This window comes from Salvelinus sp. IW2-2015, unplaced genomic scaffold (assembly GCF_002910315.2).
Source record: "Salvelinus sp. IW2-2015 unplaced genomic scaffold, ASM291031v2 Un_scaffold4126, whole genome shotgun sequence".
NCBI lineage: Eukaryota > Metazoa > Chordata > Actinopteri > Salmoniformes > Salmonidae > Salvelinus > Salvelinus sp. IW2-2015.
This window is the reverse complement of record NW_019945398.1, coordinates 48,555-66,958: the sequence shown is the minus strand read 5'-3', so window position 1 is coordinate 66,958 and position 18,404 is coordinate 48,555. Positions and strand designations below refer to the sequence as shown.

The 18,404-nt window shown below is 42.3% G+C and overlaps 1 protein-coding gene across 1 annotated transcript; it reads left to right on the top strand.

Annotated features, from left to right (window-relative positions):
• The first annotated feature begins 985 nt into the window (after positions 1-985).
• On the top strand, positions 986-15,850 carry LOC112076914 (runt-related transcription factor 1-like). Its single transcript, XM_070441501.1, has 3 exons — positions 986-1,397; positions 3,837-3,992; positions 15,794-15,850. Exons 1-3 carry the CDS (start codon positions 1,119-1,121, stop codon positions 15,848-15,850), a joined length of 492 nt encoding a protein of 163 aa, XP_070297602.1. The 5' UTR covers positions 986-1,118.
• Positions 15,851-18,404: the final 2,554 nt, after the last annotated feature.

The following is an 18,404-nucleotide window of genomic DNA, read 5'->3' as shown; positions in this document are numbered from 1 at the left end:
TTTAGAACATGTAGTGTCTCTATTGGGGGGTTTTCGTGCTTGTAGGCACTGTTATATGACGCTTTTTAATCATACAACGATATTCATAAACTGTTAAATTGGTTACACGTGTAGGCTACAATATGTGTTTAATATTAAACCCATCCTCAGAGCGGCATGTCCTCTGTAGCATTAGTAACCTAACCGGTGACATATTGGTCATTGGTAGATGGTGAAAGGGCACCATAGGTCCCGGAGACACCACGTGGTGTGTCATCGGCACGTTAAGCGCCGTTCACCGGACAGATATCCTATATAAACCACAAACCGTCAGCAAGAGGCACCGGGAAGCCCGGCCTCCTTTCCGCAGCACCGTATCATGGCTACTCAACCTAAACATGGAGACCGCTTTCCCCCTTTATCTCACCGACTCGCAGCTTTTATCTAATTCAACCACCGTTTAACTCTGTCATATAGGCTACATTAATGCATTAAAGATTGTGTTACATGGGTTAGTGCTGGGAATATTTTGGGCTGATGTACATTTCACTGAAATATATATACTACTGGCTATAAACAACATTGTAGATGATTGTTCAAAGCCGTTTTCACACGTTTATTCTCGTGCCTTTGAAAGTGTTCTGTACATGTAATAGCCTGCAGGCTCGAGCGCTTTTTCAATTTGGCACAAAGACCCGCAGACGCACCTGGAGCCGCTGACTACTGAAGGGAAAGAGAGTTTTGTCTTTTGTTTTCTTTCAGTAGGTTAATTATAGATTACTTGGATTTTTTTTTTTTATCAGACTTAATTAAATTCACACATGATGAAATCGGTCTGGTGTTTTGACGCGGACTTAACAATGAAAATGTCCTAAAAAAAAAAAATCCCACTCGCCCGTTCAGATGTGGTTTTGTAGCTGGAGACGGTTTTATTTTGAGGCGCGGAGGCGCCCAGAGAACTCTGCAGTGGAGAGAAATTTAGCGAGTCCCCTTTTCCGTTGTCCCGAGAGCTGAAGTTTCTCAGCTGCGTCGAGCAGACAGACATACTGACTGAGTCGCTAAGGAGGAGAGGAGAGCTGGCGTGGTGGTCTTGACTCGTTCCAGTATCTAGTGGCTGTGCTGTAACCTAGTCTGTTGTAATGCGCATTCCCGTAGATCCCAGCGCCACGCGGAGGTTTAGCCCGCCGTCCAGTAGCCTCCAGCCGGTCCCGGCCAAGATGAACGAGCTCAACACGCCGAACGGGACCGGGCAGCAAGACAGCACGGTGCCAAGGCTGCGCCTGCAGGAGAACCGGAGCATGGCGGAGATCATAGCGGACCACCCGGCGGAACTGGTCCGGACTGACAGCCCAAACTTCCTCTGCTCGGTGTTACCGTCTCACTGGCGCTGCAACAAGACGCTACCCGTCGCCTTCAAGGTAAATTACACTCCTTTTATAACTTTATACACTCTCCTTATACATATTTATATTTGATATTAAATATATATAGGTAAAACACTCTTTACACTACTTTACACTTCAAATATGTCATAGGCCTACGTAGCAACTGGGAGAAAAAGTCTTATTTTGAATTTCTGTACTGGGGGGGTTGGACCGGGAAAATTAATGTGTTTATGCTTTTATAAAATAGTAGGCTATTGCTCTGCCATAAAATTAGTTTTACAAATTATAATTTATAATTTGCGTTAGGCCTATTCCTCTAATATTTGTGTTGGCTATAGCAGGGCTGCAGAGGTTGCTGGTTTATTTCAACAGATTTGGATTGAGGAGTGGAGTGGCTGAAGCGTGCTTCTTTGAGGATTTAATTAACAAAGCAGTATTGTGTAAAGCTGATAATTGGGAGCAGCGAGGCGTGGAAACGGAGACATGTTGTGTATGTTAACTTTCATCAACTACATATTTTAAAACCAATGTTCATGACACATCTCTGTTATTGTCTCAGCCGCTGGGAGACAGACAGACAGACAGACTGGTGTTATTAATCACAGGGCCTTTAGATATTACACCTCACGCTCACTGTTCACCACTCAAATTAACTCCGAAATTGAGGGACATTTTACACATTTGCTGTCCTAATTGTAATTAAATTCGAAAACATAATTACGTCAAACGAAATGCAGGCATGCAGCTACCATAATATATAATATATAATATAATATATACGGTGTCCTAAATAAACAAGGAAATAGATGCGTCTGATAAAAATATTGCTAAATATTTCAGTTTAGGCCTGGATCTGTTCCTTGTAAATGTATATTAATTAATTACGGATGTTGATTTAACATATAGGCTTAGGGCATTACTGGGAACACCAAATTCATATAACTCATCCTTTAATTTTGCTGCGTAAAAAATAATACACAAAATAAATAATATATAAAATAATTTTAATCTGATAATGTTTTCTATTTTTTTTTCGAAATTAATACCTTTTTTGCTGTTTAATCTAGACCTGTTGTTGTCAATGTCATCACAGGCCGACATCGGCTGCAAAAGGGGCCTGCTGAACGCTGTTCAAATACCAATTTAAATCATATTAATAGAACTAACACTGATAGAAGATTCATCTGTATATTAAACGATCATGTTTATAAGTATTTCTTTAGTGTTGGCAATAGGTTGTAATTTCACCCATCGTCATAAACATGGTTTTATTATTAATATAGCTATTACCTGTAGACTACAGGTAGGCTGTAGTTCCACCTGTAATTATCTTTATTAACCAGTCATCAGATGGTAGAGCTAGCCTCCAGCTATCTCGGTTTACACACTATAATGTTCAAACGTCCTACTCACTGACGTGATGGAGAACATATTGACATGTATACATATATATTTATTTATTTAAAGTTTGAAAAGAGATCTAGATTTTTTTTTTTATATAATTTTAAAATACTTTTAATATAAGATTTGTAGAACTGAACCACAGTAATATAGTGTCAGTGAGAAGTCCTCATCCTCAGCCCAACCACATTTCTACCGAGTCTATTTACTACTATATGGGCTCGTATGATTACTTGTCCTACTTGTTTAACTCTGCATTGTTGGGAAAGGGTTTGTAAGTAAGCATTTCACTGTTAGTACTCTGTATGTAGTAATTTTTTTTTTTATATAATTTTAAAATACTTTTAATATAAGATTTGTAGAACTGAACCACAGTAATATAGTGTCAGTGAGAAGTCCTCATCCTCAGCCCAACCACATTTCTACCGAGTCTATTTACTACTATATGGGCTCGTATGATTACTTGTCCTACTTGTTTAACTCTGCATTGTTGGGAAAGGGTTTGTAAGTAAGCATTTCACTGTTAGTACTCTGTATGTAGTACTCTGTATGTAGTACTCTGTATGTAGTACTCTGTATGTAGTACTCTGTATGTAGTACTCTGTGATGTGATTTGATTTGAAAGGTCCTTAAGAAAATCTATACCTTTAAACTATCTTGGGCTGTTAATGAAAAATAAACAACTGAATTGTGACACATGTAATATATTAATAGAATAAATACAACTATTGCTTCGCCTCTTTTAGTTTCTCCCAGTATCAGGTCATTACAATGAGCGATCTAATGAGTTATTTCACCCCAAATCACTGACAGACATTTTCAGCTGTCAAAACTGGTCTAAAACTCAACCTGAATCCATCTAATAGGCAAATCCCTTCTTAACACATCAGGAGAATCTATCAGGCCTCAAACACCGCCCCCTTACAGGCCACAACCCCCCCCCCCACACAGGCCTCAACCCCCCCCCCCCCCAAAAGGCTAAGATGTAAAGGAAAGATAGGCACCATTTTGTGTGGAGGCTCCGTGCTGTGCTTATTCATCTATGACATCCCAGCATCCAATCCTCTGCAGGTTGTGGGTTTGGGAGAGGTGACTGATGGGACGGTCGTCACGGTGATGGCGGGGAACGATGAGAACTACTCGGCCGAGCTGAGGAACGCATCAGGAGTGATGAAGAACCAGGTGGCTCGCTTTAACGACCTGCGCTTCGTAGGCCGCAGCGGACGGGTCAGTGTTTATACTATCTACACCTATATGTTATTATGCTGGATCTATATCTAACTGAATGTAGCACTGAGTTAGTGTCTATATCTTAATATCTACGTACAGTCGAAGTCGGAAGTTTACATACACCTTAGCAAATATATTTAAACTCAGTTTTCACAATTCCTGACATTTAATCCTAGTAAAAATTCCCTGTTTTAGGTCAGTTAGGATCACCACTTTTATTTAAGAATGTGAAATGTCAGAATAATAGCAGAGAGAATTATTTATTTCAGCTTTTATTTCTTTCATCAACATTCCCAGTGGGTCAGAAGTTTACATACACTCAATTAGTATTTGGTAGCATTGCCTTTAAATTGTTAACTTGGGTCAAATGTTTTGGGTAGCCTTCCACAAGCTTCCCACAATAAGTTGGGTGAATTTGGGCCCATTCCTCCTGACAAAGAGAGTGGTGGTAACTAAGTCAGGTTTGTAGGCCTCCTTGCTCGCACACGCTTTTTCAGTTCTGCCCACAAATGTTCTATGGGATTGAGGTCAGGGCTTTGTGATGACCACTCCAATACCTTGACTTTGTTGTCCTTAAGCCATTTTGCCACAACTTTGGAAGTATGCTTGGGGTCATTGTCCATTTGGAAGACCTATTTGCAACCAAGCTTTAACTTCCTGACTGATGTCTTGAGATGTTGACCACAAACTGTTGACCTGTTGACTACATACTTTTGACCACAAACTGTTGACCTGTTGACCACATACTGTTGACCTGTTGACCTGTTGACCACATACTGTTGACCTGTTGACTACATACTGTTGACCACAAACTGTTGACCTGTTGACCACAAACTGTTGACCTGTTGACCACATACTGTTGACCACGTACTGTTGACCTGTTGACCACATACTGTTGACCACGTACTGTTGACTTGTTGACCACATACTGTTTACCTGTTGACCACATACTGTTGACCTGTTGACCACAAACTGTTGACCTGTTGACCACAAACTGTTGACCTGTTGACCACATACCGTTGACAACATTCTGTTGACCGCAAAGCTCTTGACTACATACTTTTGACCTGTTGACCACATACTGTTGACCACAAAGCTGTTGACTACATACTGTTTACCTGTTGACCACATTCTGTTGACCTGTTGACCACATACTGTTGACTACATACTGTTGACCACATAGTGTTGGCCACATACTGTTGACCGCAAAGCTGTTTACCACATTCTGTTGACCATATACACCACCGTTCAATAGATTGGAGTCACTTAGAAATGTCCATAGTTTTTGAAAGAAAAGCACATTTTTTGCCCTTTAAAATTTGCAAAGCTTGAGAGGATCTGCAGAGAAGAATGGGAGAAACCCCACAAATACAGGTGTGCCAAGCTTGTAGCATCATACCCAAGAAGACTCAAGTCTGTAATCGCTGCCAAAGGTGCTTCAACAAAGAACTGATTATAGGGTCTGAATATTTATGTAAATGTGATTTTCTTTGTGATTTTTTTTTGTGATAAATTTGCTAAATGTTCTAAAATCTGTTTTATGGTGTATTGTGAGTAGATTGATGAGAAAAAAAACGAACTATTTAATACATTTTAGAAAAAGACTAACTTTAACAAAATGTGGAAATATTCAAGGGGTCTTCCTTATTTTCACACTGTCAATTAAGTAACTATTTTGGAGTAACTACAATGTTGTTGATCCATCCTCAGTTCTCTCTGATCGCTGTTTTAAAATCACCATTGGCCTCATGGTGAAATCCCTGAGCAGTTTCCTTCCTCTCCGGCAACTGAGTTAGGAAGGACGCCTGTATCTTTGTAGTGACTGGGTGTATTGATACACCATCCAAAGTGTAATTAATAACTTCACCATGCTCAAAGGGATATTCAATGTCCTCTTTTTATATTTTTACACATCTACCAATCAATGCCCTTCTTTGTGAGGCATTGGAAAAACTTTCCTGGAAAACCTCCCTGGAAAAACCTCCCTGGAAAAACCTCCCTGGAAAATCTCCCTGGAAAACCTCCCTGGTTTTTGTGGTTGAATCTGTTTGAAATGCACTGCTCGACTGAGGGACCTTACAGATAATTGTATGTGTGTGGGTACAGAGATGAGGTAGTCATTCAAAAATCATGTTAAACACAGAGTGAGTCCAGGAAACTTATTATACGACTTTTCAGGCATATTTCTACTCCTGAACTTATTTACTGATTGACTCAAGACATTTCCAAGTCCAGAACAGACTATGGGAGGTGCACAGTACTACATAGAGCCATGACTACATGGAACTCTATTCCACATCAGGTAACTGATGCAGCAGTAGAATCAGATTTATACATTTATAAAAACAGATACAAATTTACAAAACAGATAACAATACACCTTATGGAAAAGGGGGATTTTGAAGAGTCACACACACAGGTACAAACACACACATACAAACTCACATAACATACACACTATACACACGTACACACTATACACACATACACACTATACACACTATACACACATACACACTATACACACATACACACTATACACACATACACACTATACACACATACACACTATACACACATACACACTATACTCACACTATACACACTATACACATACACTACACACTATACACACTATAACACACTATACACCACGTACACACTATTACACGTACACACAAACACACACACACACACACGTACACCTGTATGGTGGGCTGTAGTAAAGTATTGGCCTTTCCTCATGAACTTATTTAAGCTTTTCATTTTTTATTATTTGTACAATTTTGGAAAACATAATTCCAGTTTGACATTGTGGTATTGTGTGTAGACCCGTGACAAAGCGTGTCATCCCTAAAACTACAACGTGGAAAAAGTCAAGGGTACTTTCTGAAGGAACTTCATATCTGTTAAAATACTTAAATGTTTCTGAATATAGTAATTGTATACGTTTATACCGCAACCTCATATATTTGTGCTTTTCTATATGTATATTTATTTTTCTATATCTATATTAGATGACCTTGCATTATGTCATTAGTGGGAATTTATCGTAATATTTCCCTTAATCTAATCAAATGTATTTATATAGCCCTTTTAGTCATCAGTCTCGATATCAAAAGTGCTGTACAGAACCCAGCCTGAAACCCCAAACAGCAAGCAATGCAGGTGTAGAAGCACGGTGGCTAGGAAAAACTCCCTAAGAAGGCCAGAACTAGGAAGAAACCTAGAGAGGAACTAGGCTATGAGGGGTGGCCAGTCCCTTCTCTGGCTGTGCCGGTGGAGATTATAAACAGAACATGGCCAAGATGTTCAAATGTTCATAGATGACCAGCAGGGTCAAATAATAATAATCACAGCGGTTGTAGAGGGTGCAACAGGTCAGTACCTCAGGAGTAAATGTCAGTTGGCTTTTCATAGCCGTTTTATTTTATTATTTTTTTCATTTTTTTTCTCACCTTTATTTAACCAGGTAGGCAAGTTGAGACAAGTTCTCATTTACAACTGCGACCTGGCCAAGATAAAGCAAAGCAGTTCGACACATACAACAAACAGAGTTACACATGGAGTAACAAACATACAGTCAATAATACAGTAGAAAATAAGTCTATATACAATGTGAGCAAATGAGGTGAGATAAGGGAGGTAAAGGGGGAAAAAAGGCCATGGGTGGCGAAGTAAATACACTATAGCAAGTAAAACACTGGATGGTAGATTTGCAGTGGAAGAATGTGCAAAGTAGAAATAGAAATAATGGGCAAAATAAATAAATACAGTAGGGGGAGAGTAGTTGTTTGGGCTAAATTATAGATGGGCTATGTAAGGTTCAGCCTCGACAGCTGTGCATGATTGATTTCCTCATTTCATAATCATGTCTATTCAAGAATTTTTATTTGAAATGTTGGTAAAACCAGGAAGGCCTGAATAACCCAGTGAGAATGGTGCTATATATTTAGGGGTTAATTAGTTGAATAAGGTAGATAGAGTATATGGGTCTACCATCAGGGACAAACAATTCAATTCAAAACACCACGTAGCTGAGGCTAATCACATGGCATGTCAGTGACTAGCTGGCACACACACGACCACACGGCATCACAATGACTAGCCGGGAACAACATGCCACATAGACGGCATCACCAATGACTAGCCGGACACCACACGGCCACACGGCATCACCAATGACTAGCCGGGACACCACACGGCCACACGGCATCACCAATGACTAGCCAGGACACCACACGGCCACACGGCATCACCTGACTAGCCGGCACCACACGGCCACACGGCATCACCAATGACTAGCGGACACCACAGGCCAAATCACCAATGACTAGCCGGACACCACACCAGCATCACCAATGACTAGCCGGACACCACACGGCATCACCAATGACTAGCCGGACACCAACACGCGCATCACCAATGACTAGCCGGGACACCACACGCATCACCAATGACTAGCCGGACACCACAACGGCCACACGGCATCACCAATGACTAGCCGGACACCACCACGGCCACACGGCATCACCAATGACTAGCCGGACACCACACCAGGCATCACCAATGACTAGCCGGGACCCACACGGCATCACACAATGACTAGCCGGACACCACACGGCATCACCAATGACTAGCCGGACACCACACGGCATCACCAATGACTAGCCGGACACCACACGGCACACGGCAATCACCCATGACTAGCCGGGACACCACACGGCATCACCAATGACTAGCCGGACCACCACACGCATCACCAATGACTAGCCGGACACCACACGGCATCACCAATGACTAGCTGGGACACCACACCGGATCACCAATGACTAGCCGGCACACCACACGCGCATCACCAATGACTAGCCGGACACCACACGGCATCACCAATGACTAGCCGGGACACCACACGGCATCAACCAATGACTAGCCAGACACCACGCGGCCACACGCATCACCAATGACTAGCCGGACACCACGTGGCATCACCAATGACTAGCCGGGACACCAGCGGCCACACGTTATCACCAATGACTAGCCACGCGGCCACACGCGCCTCACCAATGACTAGCCGGGACACCACGCGGCCACACAATGACTAGCCGGGACACCACACGCATCACCATGATAGCCGGGATACCAAGCCACACTGCATCACTAACATTGATTGGGTTGAGTCTCAGTTTCATTGCCAAGAAGAGAATCTCACCTGGTGTAGCATCTATACACACACACTAAGGACCAGGGGGGTGCTGTTTTCACTTCGGGGAAAAATCGTATGCAATTTAAATGGCCTCGTACTCAATTCTTGCATATGCATATTATTACTACTATTGGATAGAAAACAACCTCTAGTTTCTAAAAACGTTTGAATTTTTTTCTCTGAGTGGAACAGAAGTCATTTGGCAGCACTTTCCCTGACCAGGAAGTAGAATGCAAGATGTCTATGCTCGCTTCAACGCTCTGCCTATACATGGTCATGCCACGTATGACCCGAAACACACCTCATACGCCTTCCTCTGGTGTCAAGAGGACGTCAGAGGAGAAATGTTGTGTTTATCTTGTTCTGACGTGAAATAAGACCTATTTCTTTGACGTGACCGTCCATTTCCGGAAGTCTGAAGCGCGCGACTTGGAAGAGAGATTGTGTTTTTGTTTGCTGCCGTTTCGGACGTCAACTATCTCGCGCTCGATTTGATTTGATAAATGAGACCATATCATCGTAATGTATGTTTTTTCAATATAGTTTAATAAGATTATTTGAATTTTTTCGGGAGTTTTGCGTGTTCCGTTCTGTGACTTTGTTTCGTTGGAGAGATCCGTGCCACTCGACTAGTACCCATGCTAAATGAAGAGGGAAAGTTGCCATTCAGGAACGCACAATCCCTCCATCAGTGCTCAGACTGTCCTCAATAGGCTGAGAGAGGCTGGACTGAGGGCTTGTAGGCCTGTTGTAAGGCAGGTCCTCACCAGACATCACCGGCAACAACGTCGCCTATGGACACAAACCCACCGTCGCTGGACCAGACAGGACTGGCAAAAAGTACTCTTCACTGACGAGTCGCGGTTTTGTCTCACCAGGGGTGATGGTCGGATTCGCGTTTATCGTTGAAGGAATGAGCGTTACACCGAGGCCTGTACTCTGGAGCAGGATCGATTTGGAGGTGGAGGGTTCGTCATGGTCTGGGGTGGTGTGTCACAGCATCATCGGACTGAGCTTGTTGTCATCGCAGGCAATCTCAACGCTATGCGTTACAGGGAAGACATCCTCCTACCTCATGTGGTACCCTTCCTGCAGGCTCATCCTGACATGACCCTCCAGAATGACAATGCCACCAGCCATACTGCTCGTTCTGTGCGTGATTTCTGCAAGACAGGAATGTCAGTGTTCTGCCATGGCCAGCGAAGAGCCCGGATCTCAATCCCATTGAGCACGTCTGGACCTGTTGGATTGAGGGTGAGGGCCATTCCCCCAGAAATGTCCGGAACTTGCAGGTGCCTTGGTGGAAGAGTGGGGTAATATCTCACAGCAAGAACTGGTAAATCTGGTGCAGTCCATGAGGAGGAGATGCACTGCAGTACTTAATGCAGCTGGTGGCCACACCAGACACTGACTGTTACTTTTGATTTTGACCCCCCCTTTGTTCAGGGACACATTATTCCATTTCATTTAGTCACATGTCTGTGGAACTTGTTCAGTTTATGTCTCAGTTGTCGAATCTTGTTATGTTCATACAAATATTTACACATGTTAAGTTTTCTGAAAATAAATGCAGTTGACAGTGAGAGTTGACAGTGAGAGTTGACAGTGAGAGTTGACAGTCGGAGTGACAGTGAGAGTTGACAGTGAGAGTTGACAGTGAGAGTTGACAGTGAGAGTTGACAGTGAGAGTTGACAGTGAGAGTTGACAGTGAGAGTTGACAGTGAGAGTGTGACAGTGAGAGTTGACAGTGAGAGTTGACAGTGAGAGTTGACAGTGAGAGTTGACAGTGAGAGTTGACAGTGAGAGTTGACAGTAGAGAGTTGACAGTGAGAGGACATTCTTCTTTTTTTTGCTGAGTTTATTTGCCGTATATGTTTTCCACTGTGCTGTTTCAGAACCTTCTATTTTCTCTCCGGTTAATAAAAAATTAACATTTTTTTTGCTAAGGGTATTATTATTATATTATTGATTGATCGACTATGACTTTTTTAAATCACCCAGCAGTGCTATTTTCAGAGTTAGCTCCAAGTAAAGGTTGTAATTCTGTAGCCATTCTGGACCTGTGACCAAAAACAAGCTACATATGGAAAGCACCAAAACAAATGATCTCATGAATCTGTCTCTTCACATCCAGATTTGCAGAGCTGGGATGGTTGTATCCCCAATATATAAACATTATATTGTATGTTTATATGTTATATAATATATGTTGCAAGAATTTTGTATTATAAAAGAAAAAGTGTTTTGAATCTGGCGTCGTTTTAGCGTATCAGTTTATAAACAGTTTATAAATATGTGCCATGGAATCGGTACATCGAAAATCTCTTCCCAACTAGGGTGCCTTACTGTTGAATCAGAGGGTGGTGAATGAAGTAAGAATGCAGTGATTGGCCGACCCTTCTGACTCAGTATGTCTGATGTTCACACAGGAAAGAGCTTCACGCTGACCATCACCGTGTCACCAACCCTCCTCAAGTAGCAACGTACCATCGAGCCATTAAAGTCACCGTGGACGGACCCCGCGAACCACGGAGTGAGTACACAACACACACCACACATGTACACACACACACACACACCACACACAACACACACACACACAACAACACACACACACACACACACACACACACACCACAACACACACACACCACCCACACACCCACACATGTATACACACTCACACACACCACACACCACACGTATACACACACACACACACACACACACACACACACACACACACAACACACACACACACACACACACACACCACACACACACACACACACACACCACACACACACACACACACACACCACACGTACACACAGCACGTCAAGTGTTGTTGGACTGAATGGTAAACAGCTAGTAAACCCAGTCAACACAAACAGAGCTCTTCTTTATAGGAAACAGGTCTGATTATCTAAAGAGCCAATCAACAATAAGGATTATTTAAAGAGCCAATCAACAGGTCTGATTATCTAAAGAGCATCAACAGCTGATTATCTAAGAGCCAATCACAATAAGGATTATTTAAAGAGCCAATCAACACGTCTGATTATCTAAAGAGCCAATCAACAATAAGGATTATTTAAAGAGCCAATCAACACGTCTGATTATCTAAAGAGCCAATCACAGGTCTGATTATCTACAGAGCCAATCAACAGGTCTGATTATCTAAAGAGACAATCAACAATAATGATTATTTAAAAAGCCAATCAACACGTCTGATTATCTAAAGAGCCAATCACAGGTCTGATTATCTAAAGAGCAATCAACAGGTCTGATTATCTAACAGAGCCAATCAACAGGTCTGATTATCTAAAGAGCCAATCAACACGTCTGATTATCTAAAGAGCCAATCAACAGGTCTGATTATCTACAGAGCCATCAACAGGTCTGATTATCTAAAGAGCCAATCAACAGGTCTGATTATCTAAAGAGCCAATCAACAGGTCTGATTATCTAAAGAGCCAATCAACAGGTCTGATTATCTAAAGAGCCAATCACCACGTCTGATTATCTAGAGAGCCAATCAACAGGTCTGATTATCTAAAGAGCCAATCAACAGTTCTGATTATCTAAAGAGCCAATCAACACGTCTGATTTCTAAGAGCCAATCAACACGTCTGATTATCTAAAGAGCCAATCAACAGGTTTTTTATTAAACAGTGTTCTGAGAAACAAAGTTTCTTCCAACGTAAATGGTAAGAGAGGCGGGCTTTAGGGGTAGATGGTGTGTGTGTGTGTGTGTGTGGGGGGGGGGGGGTAGACAGGGTAGCAGAGTGCTAGCCTCAGCTCTATTTAATGGTGCTTATAAAAACAACTGAAGAGTATATTATTTTTTTACTATTTCCATCTAGTGCCAACTGGTCTGGCAGGCAGCTGTTCTCTCCTCCCTCGCTTTCCTCTCCTCCCTCCCTATTCATAAAAACATTATTCTCAACTCTGGCGTCTCAATGAACACTATCAAATCACAAACAACTTCCTCTCTCCCTCCCCCTCTCTCTCCCCCTCTTCATCTCTCTGTTACCCAGGCCTATAAACACATAGGGCACAAGGAGACAGAGAGATACTTTAACAATATAAGTAATTTTACTTGCCATGTCAATAAAGTCTACAGAAGTAAATGTAATTGAATTGAGAGACAGAGAGAGTGAGAGAGAGAGAGAGAGACACAGAGAGACACACAGAGAGACACACAGAGAGACACACAGAGAGACAGGGGGGGAGAGAATCTGAGCACCCGGCCACCCTACTAGAATCTGAAGTCAAATGTCTCCTGTTTTGCTGATTATCTGGTGCTGTCGTCACCAACCAAGGAGGTCCTACAGCAGCACCTAGATCTTCTGCACAGATTCTGTCAGACCTGGGCCCTGACAGTAAATCTCAGTAAGACAAAATAATGGTGTTCCAAAAAAGGTCCAGTCGCCAGGACCACGAATACAAATTCCATTTAGACACCGTTGCCCTAGAGCACACAAAAAACTATACATACCTCGGCATAAACATCAGCGCCACAGGTAACTTCCACAAAGCTGTGAATGATCTGAGAGACAAGGCTAGAAGGGCCTTCTATGCCATCAAAAGGAACATAAAATTCAACATACCAATGGGCCAAACACAAAATTGAGACTCTGTATGCAGAATTCTGCAAAAAATATCCTCTGTAAACAACGTAAAACACCAAATAATAATGCATGCAGAGCAAAATTAGGCCGATACCCAGTAATTATCAAAATCCAGAAAAGAGACGTTAAATTCTACAACCACCTAAAAGGAAGCGTTTCCCAAACCTTCCATAACAAAGCCGAGGTGATTCCCAAACCTTCCATAACAAAGCCATCACCTACAGAGAGATGAACCTGGAGAAGAGTCCCCTAAGCAAGCTGGTCCTGGGGCTCTGTTCAAAAACACAAACACACCACAGAGCCACAGGACAGCAACACAATTAGACCCAACCAAATCATGAGGAAACAAAAAGATAATTACTTGACACATTGGAAAGATTTACCAAAATACCTGACCGCTGTGACTGACCCAAAATGAAGGAAAGCTTTGACTATGTACAGACTCAGTGAGCATAGCCTTGCTATTGAGAAAGGCCGCCGTAGGCAGACCTGGCTCTCAAGAGAAGACAGGCTATGTGCACACTGCCCACAAAATGAGGTGGAAACTGAGCTGCACTTCCTAAGCTCCTGTCAAATGTATGACCATATTAGAGACACATATTTCACATAATTTTAAAACAAATTACATTTTGATGAACTCCCATATCTACTGGGTGAAATTCCACAATGTGACATCACAGCAGCAAGATTTGTGACCTGTTGCCACAAGAAAAGGGCAACCAGTGAAGAACAAACACCTTTGTAAATACAACCCATATTCATGTTTATTTATTTTCCCTTTTGTACTTTAACTATTTGCACGTTGTTACAACATTGTATATAGACATAATATGACATTAGAAATGTCTATATTCCTTTGGAACTTCTGTGATGTTCACTGTTCATTTTATATTGTTTATTTCACTTTAGTTTATTCTCTATTTCACTCGCTTTGGCAATGTTAACATATGTTTCCCATGCCAATAAAGCCCCTTGAATTGAGAGAGTGTGGTTGTGTGTGGGAGGGGGGGGTAGACAGGGTAGCAGAGTGCTAGCCCTCAGCTCTATTTAATGATGCTATTAAAAAACAAACTGTATAGGAGTATATTATTTTCTGTACCTTATTTCCCATCTAGTGTCCAAACTGGTCTGGCAGGCAGCCTGTCTTCTCTCCTCCCTCGCTTTCCTTTCCTCCCTCCCTATTCATTTAAAACATTAATTGCTCACTCCTGGACGTCTAATGAACACTATCAAATCACAATGACAACTTCCCCTCCTCTCCCTTCCCCCTTCTCCTCGCCCCCTCTTCTCTCTGCTGGTTTACCCAGCCTATAAACCACATTTAGGGGCACAAGGAGACAGACAGACGATACCTTTAACAATATCAAGTTAAGTATTTTGGACTGCCATGTCAAATAAAGGTGTCCATACAGATCATATAATTGTAAGGTTGGAATGAAGCAGGTACCAGAGATAGGAGTCGAGCAGAGAGAGTAGAGAGCACAGAAGAGACAAGGGCCACAGAGGGACATTCACAGAGAGGACACACATTGCGTGCGACTAGGGGGCGGAGACGTGTCTAAGATGGAATGTATGTCGTGCCTCGACTGGACCTTTGAGTTGGGAAGACGCACATTAATTGACGCATTCACTCGCGGCCGGAACTTTCAATGATCTAGGCCCAGCGTCCAATGACTAGTGTGTGTGCAGAGATTCCAATTAGGTCTGTCTGCGCCTGGTTTGTAGTGACCTCCTTTTTTTTTTTTGGCTGTGAATTACATCGGTAGCAGCCCGATTTGGCCCCATACTTCTAGTCATCCCCGCAAACAGGGAACAGTATCGACCCATAGTGCAAGAGTTCTACGGAGAGTAAAGGGAAGGGGCGTTCGTACCAGCCCAACGTACGCCAGCACAGAGCCAGCCACCTAGATCTCGCTCTCATTCGGTGTGCGCAAGGCTCGCGCCCCCCCTTGCACAGTTTCTGGTCGGAGACCTGGGCGCCGCGGTGGGGCGCGCCGGGCCGCCTGACGAGTAAATCTCAGTAAGACAAAAAGTAATGGTGTTCCAAAAAGTAAAGTCCAGTCGCCAGGACCACGAATACAAATTCCATTTAGACACCGTTGCCCTAGAGCACACAAAAAACTATACATACCCTCGCATAAACATCAGCGCCACAGGTAACTTCCACAAAGCTGTGAATGATCTGAGAGACAAGGCTAGAAGGGCCTTCTATGCCATCAAAAGGAACTAAAAAATATCAACTACCAATGGGCCAAACACAAAAATGAGACTCTGTATGCAGAATTCTGCAAAAAAATATCCCTCTGTAAACAACGTAAAACACCAAATAATAATGCATGCAGAGCAAAATTAGGCCGATACCCAGTAATTATCAAAATCCAGAGAAAGAGACGTTAAATTCTACAACCACCTAAAAGGAAGCGTTTCCCAAACCTTCCATAACAAAGCCGAGGTGATTCCCAAACCTTCCATAACAAAGCCATCACCTACAGAGAGATGAACCTGGAGAAGAGTCCCCTAAGCAAGCTGGTCCTGGGCTCTGTTCAAAAACACAAACACACCCAGAGCCACAGGACAGCAAACACAATTAGACCCAACCAAATCATGAGGAAAAAAAAGATAATTACTTGACACATTGGAAAGATTTACCAAAATACCTGACCGCTGTGACTGACCCAAAATGAAGGAAAGCTTTGACTATGTACAGACTCAGTGAGCATAGCCTTGCTATTGAGAAAGGCCGCCGTAGGCAGACCTGGCTCTCAAGAGAAGACAGGCTATGTGCACACTGCCCACAAAATGAGGTGAACTGAGCTGCACTTCCTAAGCTCCTGTCAAATGTATGACCATATTAGAGACACATATTTCACATAATTTTAAAAACAAATTACATTTTGATGAACTCCCATATCTACTGGGTGAAATTCCACAATGTGACATCACAGCAGCAAGATTTTGTGACCTGTGTTGCCACAAGAAAAGGGCAACCAGTGAAGAAACAAACACCTTGTAAATACAACCCATATTCATGTTTATTTATTTTCCCTTTTGTACTTAACTATTTGCCGTTGTACAACATTGTATATAGACATAATATGACATTAGAAATGTCTATATTCCTTTGGAACTTCTGTGTGTTCACTGTTCATTTTATATTTGTTTATTTCACTTTAGTTTTTCTTCTATTTCACTCGCTTTGGCAATGTTAACATATGTTTCCCATGCCAATAAAGCCCCTTGAATTGAGAGAGAGAGAGAGGGAAAGGAGAGAGAGAGAGAGAGAGAGAGAGAGAGAGAGAGAGAGAGAGAGAAGAGAGAGAAGAAGAGAAGAGAGAGAGAGAAGAGAGAGAGAGAGAAGAGAGAGAGAGAGAGAGAGAGAGAGGAGAGAGAGAGAGAGAGAGAGAGAGAGGAGAGAGAGAGAGAGAGAGAAGAGAGAGAGAAGAGAGAGAGAGAGAGAGAGAAGAGAGTAGAAAAAGCAGAGAAAGTCTTTATATATTCGTTATTCTTTTGAAACTTCTGTGAGTTTAGTGTTACTGTTAATTTTATTGTTTATTTCACTATTGTTTATTCTCTACTTCACTTGCAATGTTAACATAGTTTCCCATGCAATAAAGCCCCTTGAATTGAGAGACAGAGAGACATGTACAGACACACATTAACATGTAGAGACATACAGTACGTTAAACACACATCAACTTAGAGACACACACAACACACACACACACACACCACACACACACACACACACACACACACACACACACACAACACACACCACACACACACACACACACACACACCACACACACACACACGCACACACAACACACAACATATATTAGCTAGAGGCTAACTGGCTGTATGATACTGTGCTATTAGTTAGAGGCTAACTGGCTGTATGGTACTGTGATATTAGCTAGAGGCTAACTGGTTGTATGGTACTGTGGTATTAGCTAGAGGTAACTGGCTGTATGGTACTGTGATATTAGCTAGAGGTTAATTGGTTGTATGGCACTGTGATATTAGCTAGAGGCTAACTGCTGTATGTACTGTGATATTAGCTAGATGCTAACTGGCTGTATGGCACTGTGCTATTAGCTAGAGGCTAACTGGCTGTATGGTACTGTGATATTAGCTAGAAGCTAACTGGCTGTGTGTTACTGTGATATTAGCTAGATGCTAACTGGTTGTATGGTACTGTGATATTAGCTAGATGTAACTGGCTGTGTGGTACTGTGATATTAGCTAGATGCTAACTGGTTGTATGGTACTTGTGATATTAAGCTATAACTAACTGGTTGTATGATACTTGGTATTAGCTAGAGCTAACTGGGTGTATGATACCCTGATATTAGCTAGAAGCTAACTGGCTGTGATGATACTGTGATATTTAGCTAGAAGCTAACTGGCTGTATGATACTGTGATATTAGCTAGAGGCTAACTGGCTGTATGATACTGTGATATTAGCTAGAAGCTAACTGGCTGTGTTGATACTGTGATATTAGTTAGAAGCTAACTGGCTGTATGATACTGTGATATTAGCTAGAAGCTAACGGGCTGTTATGGC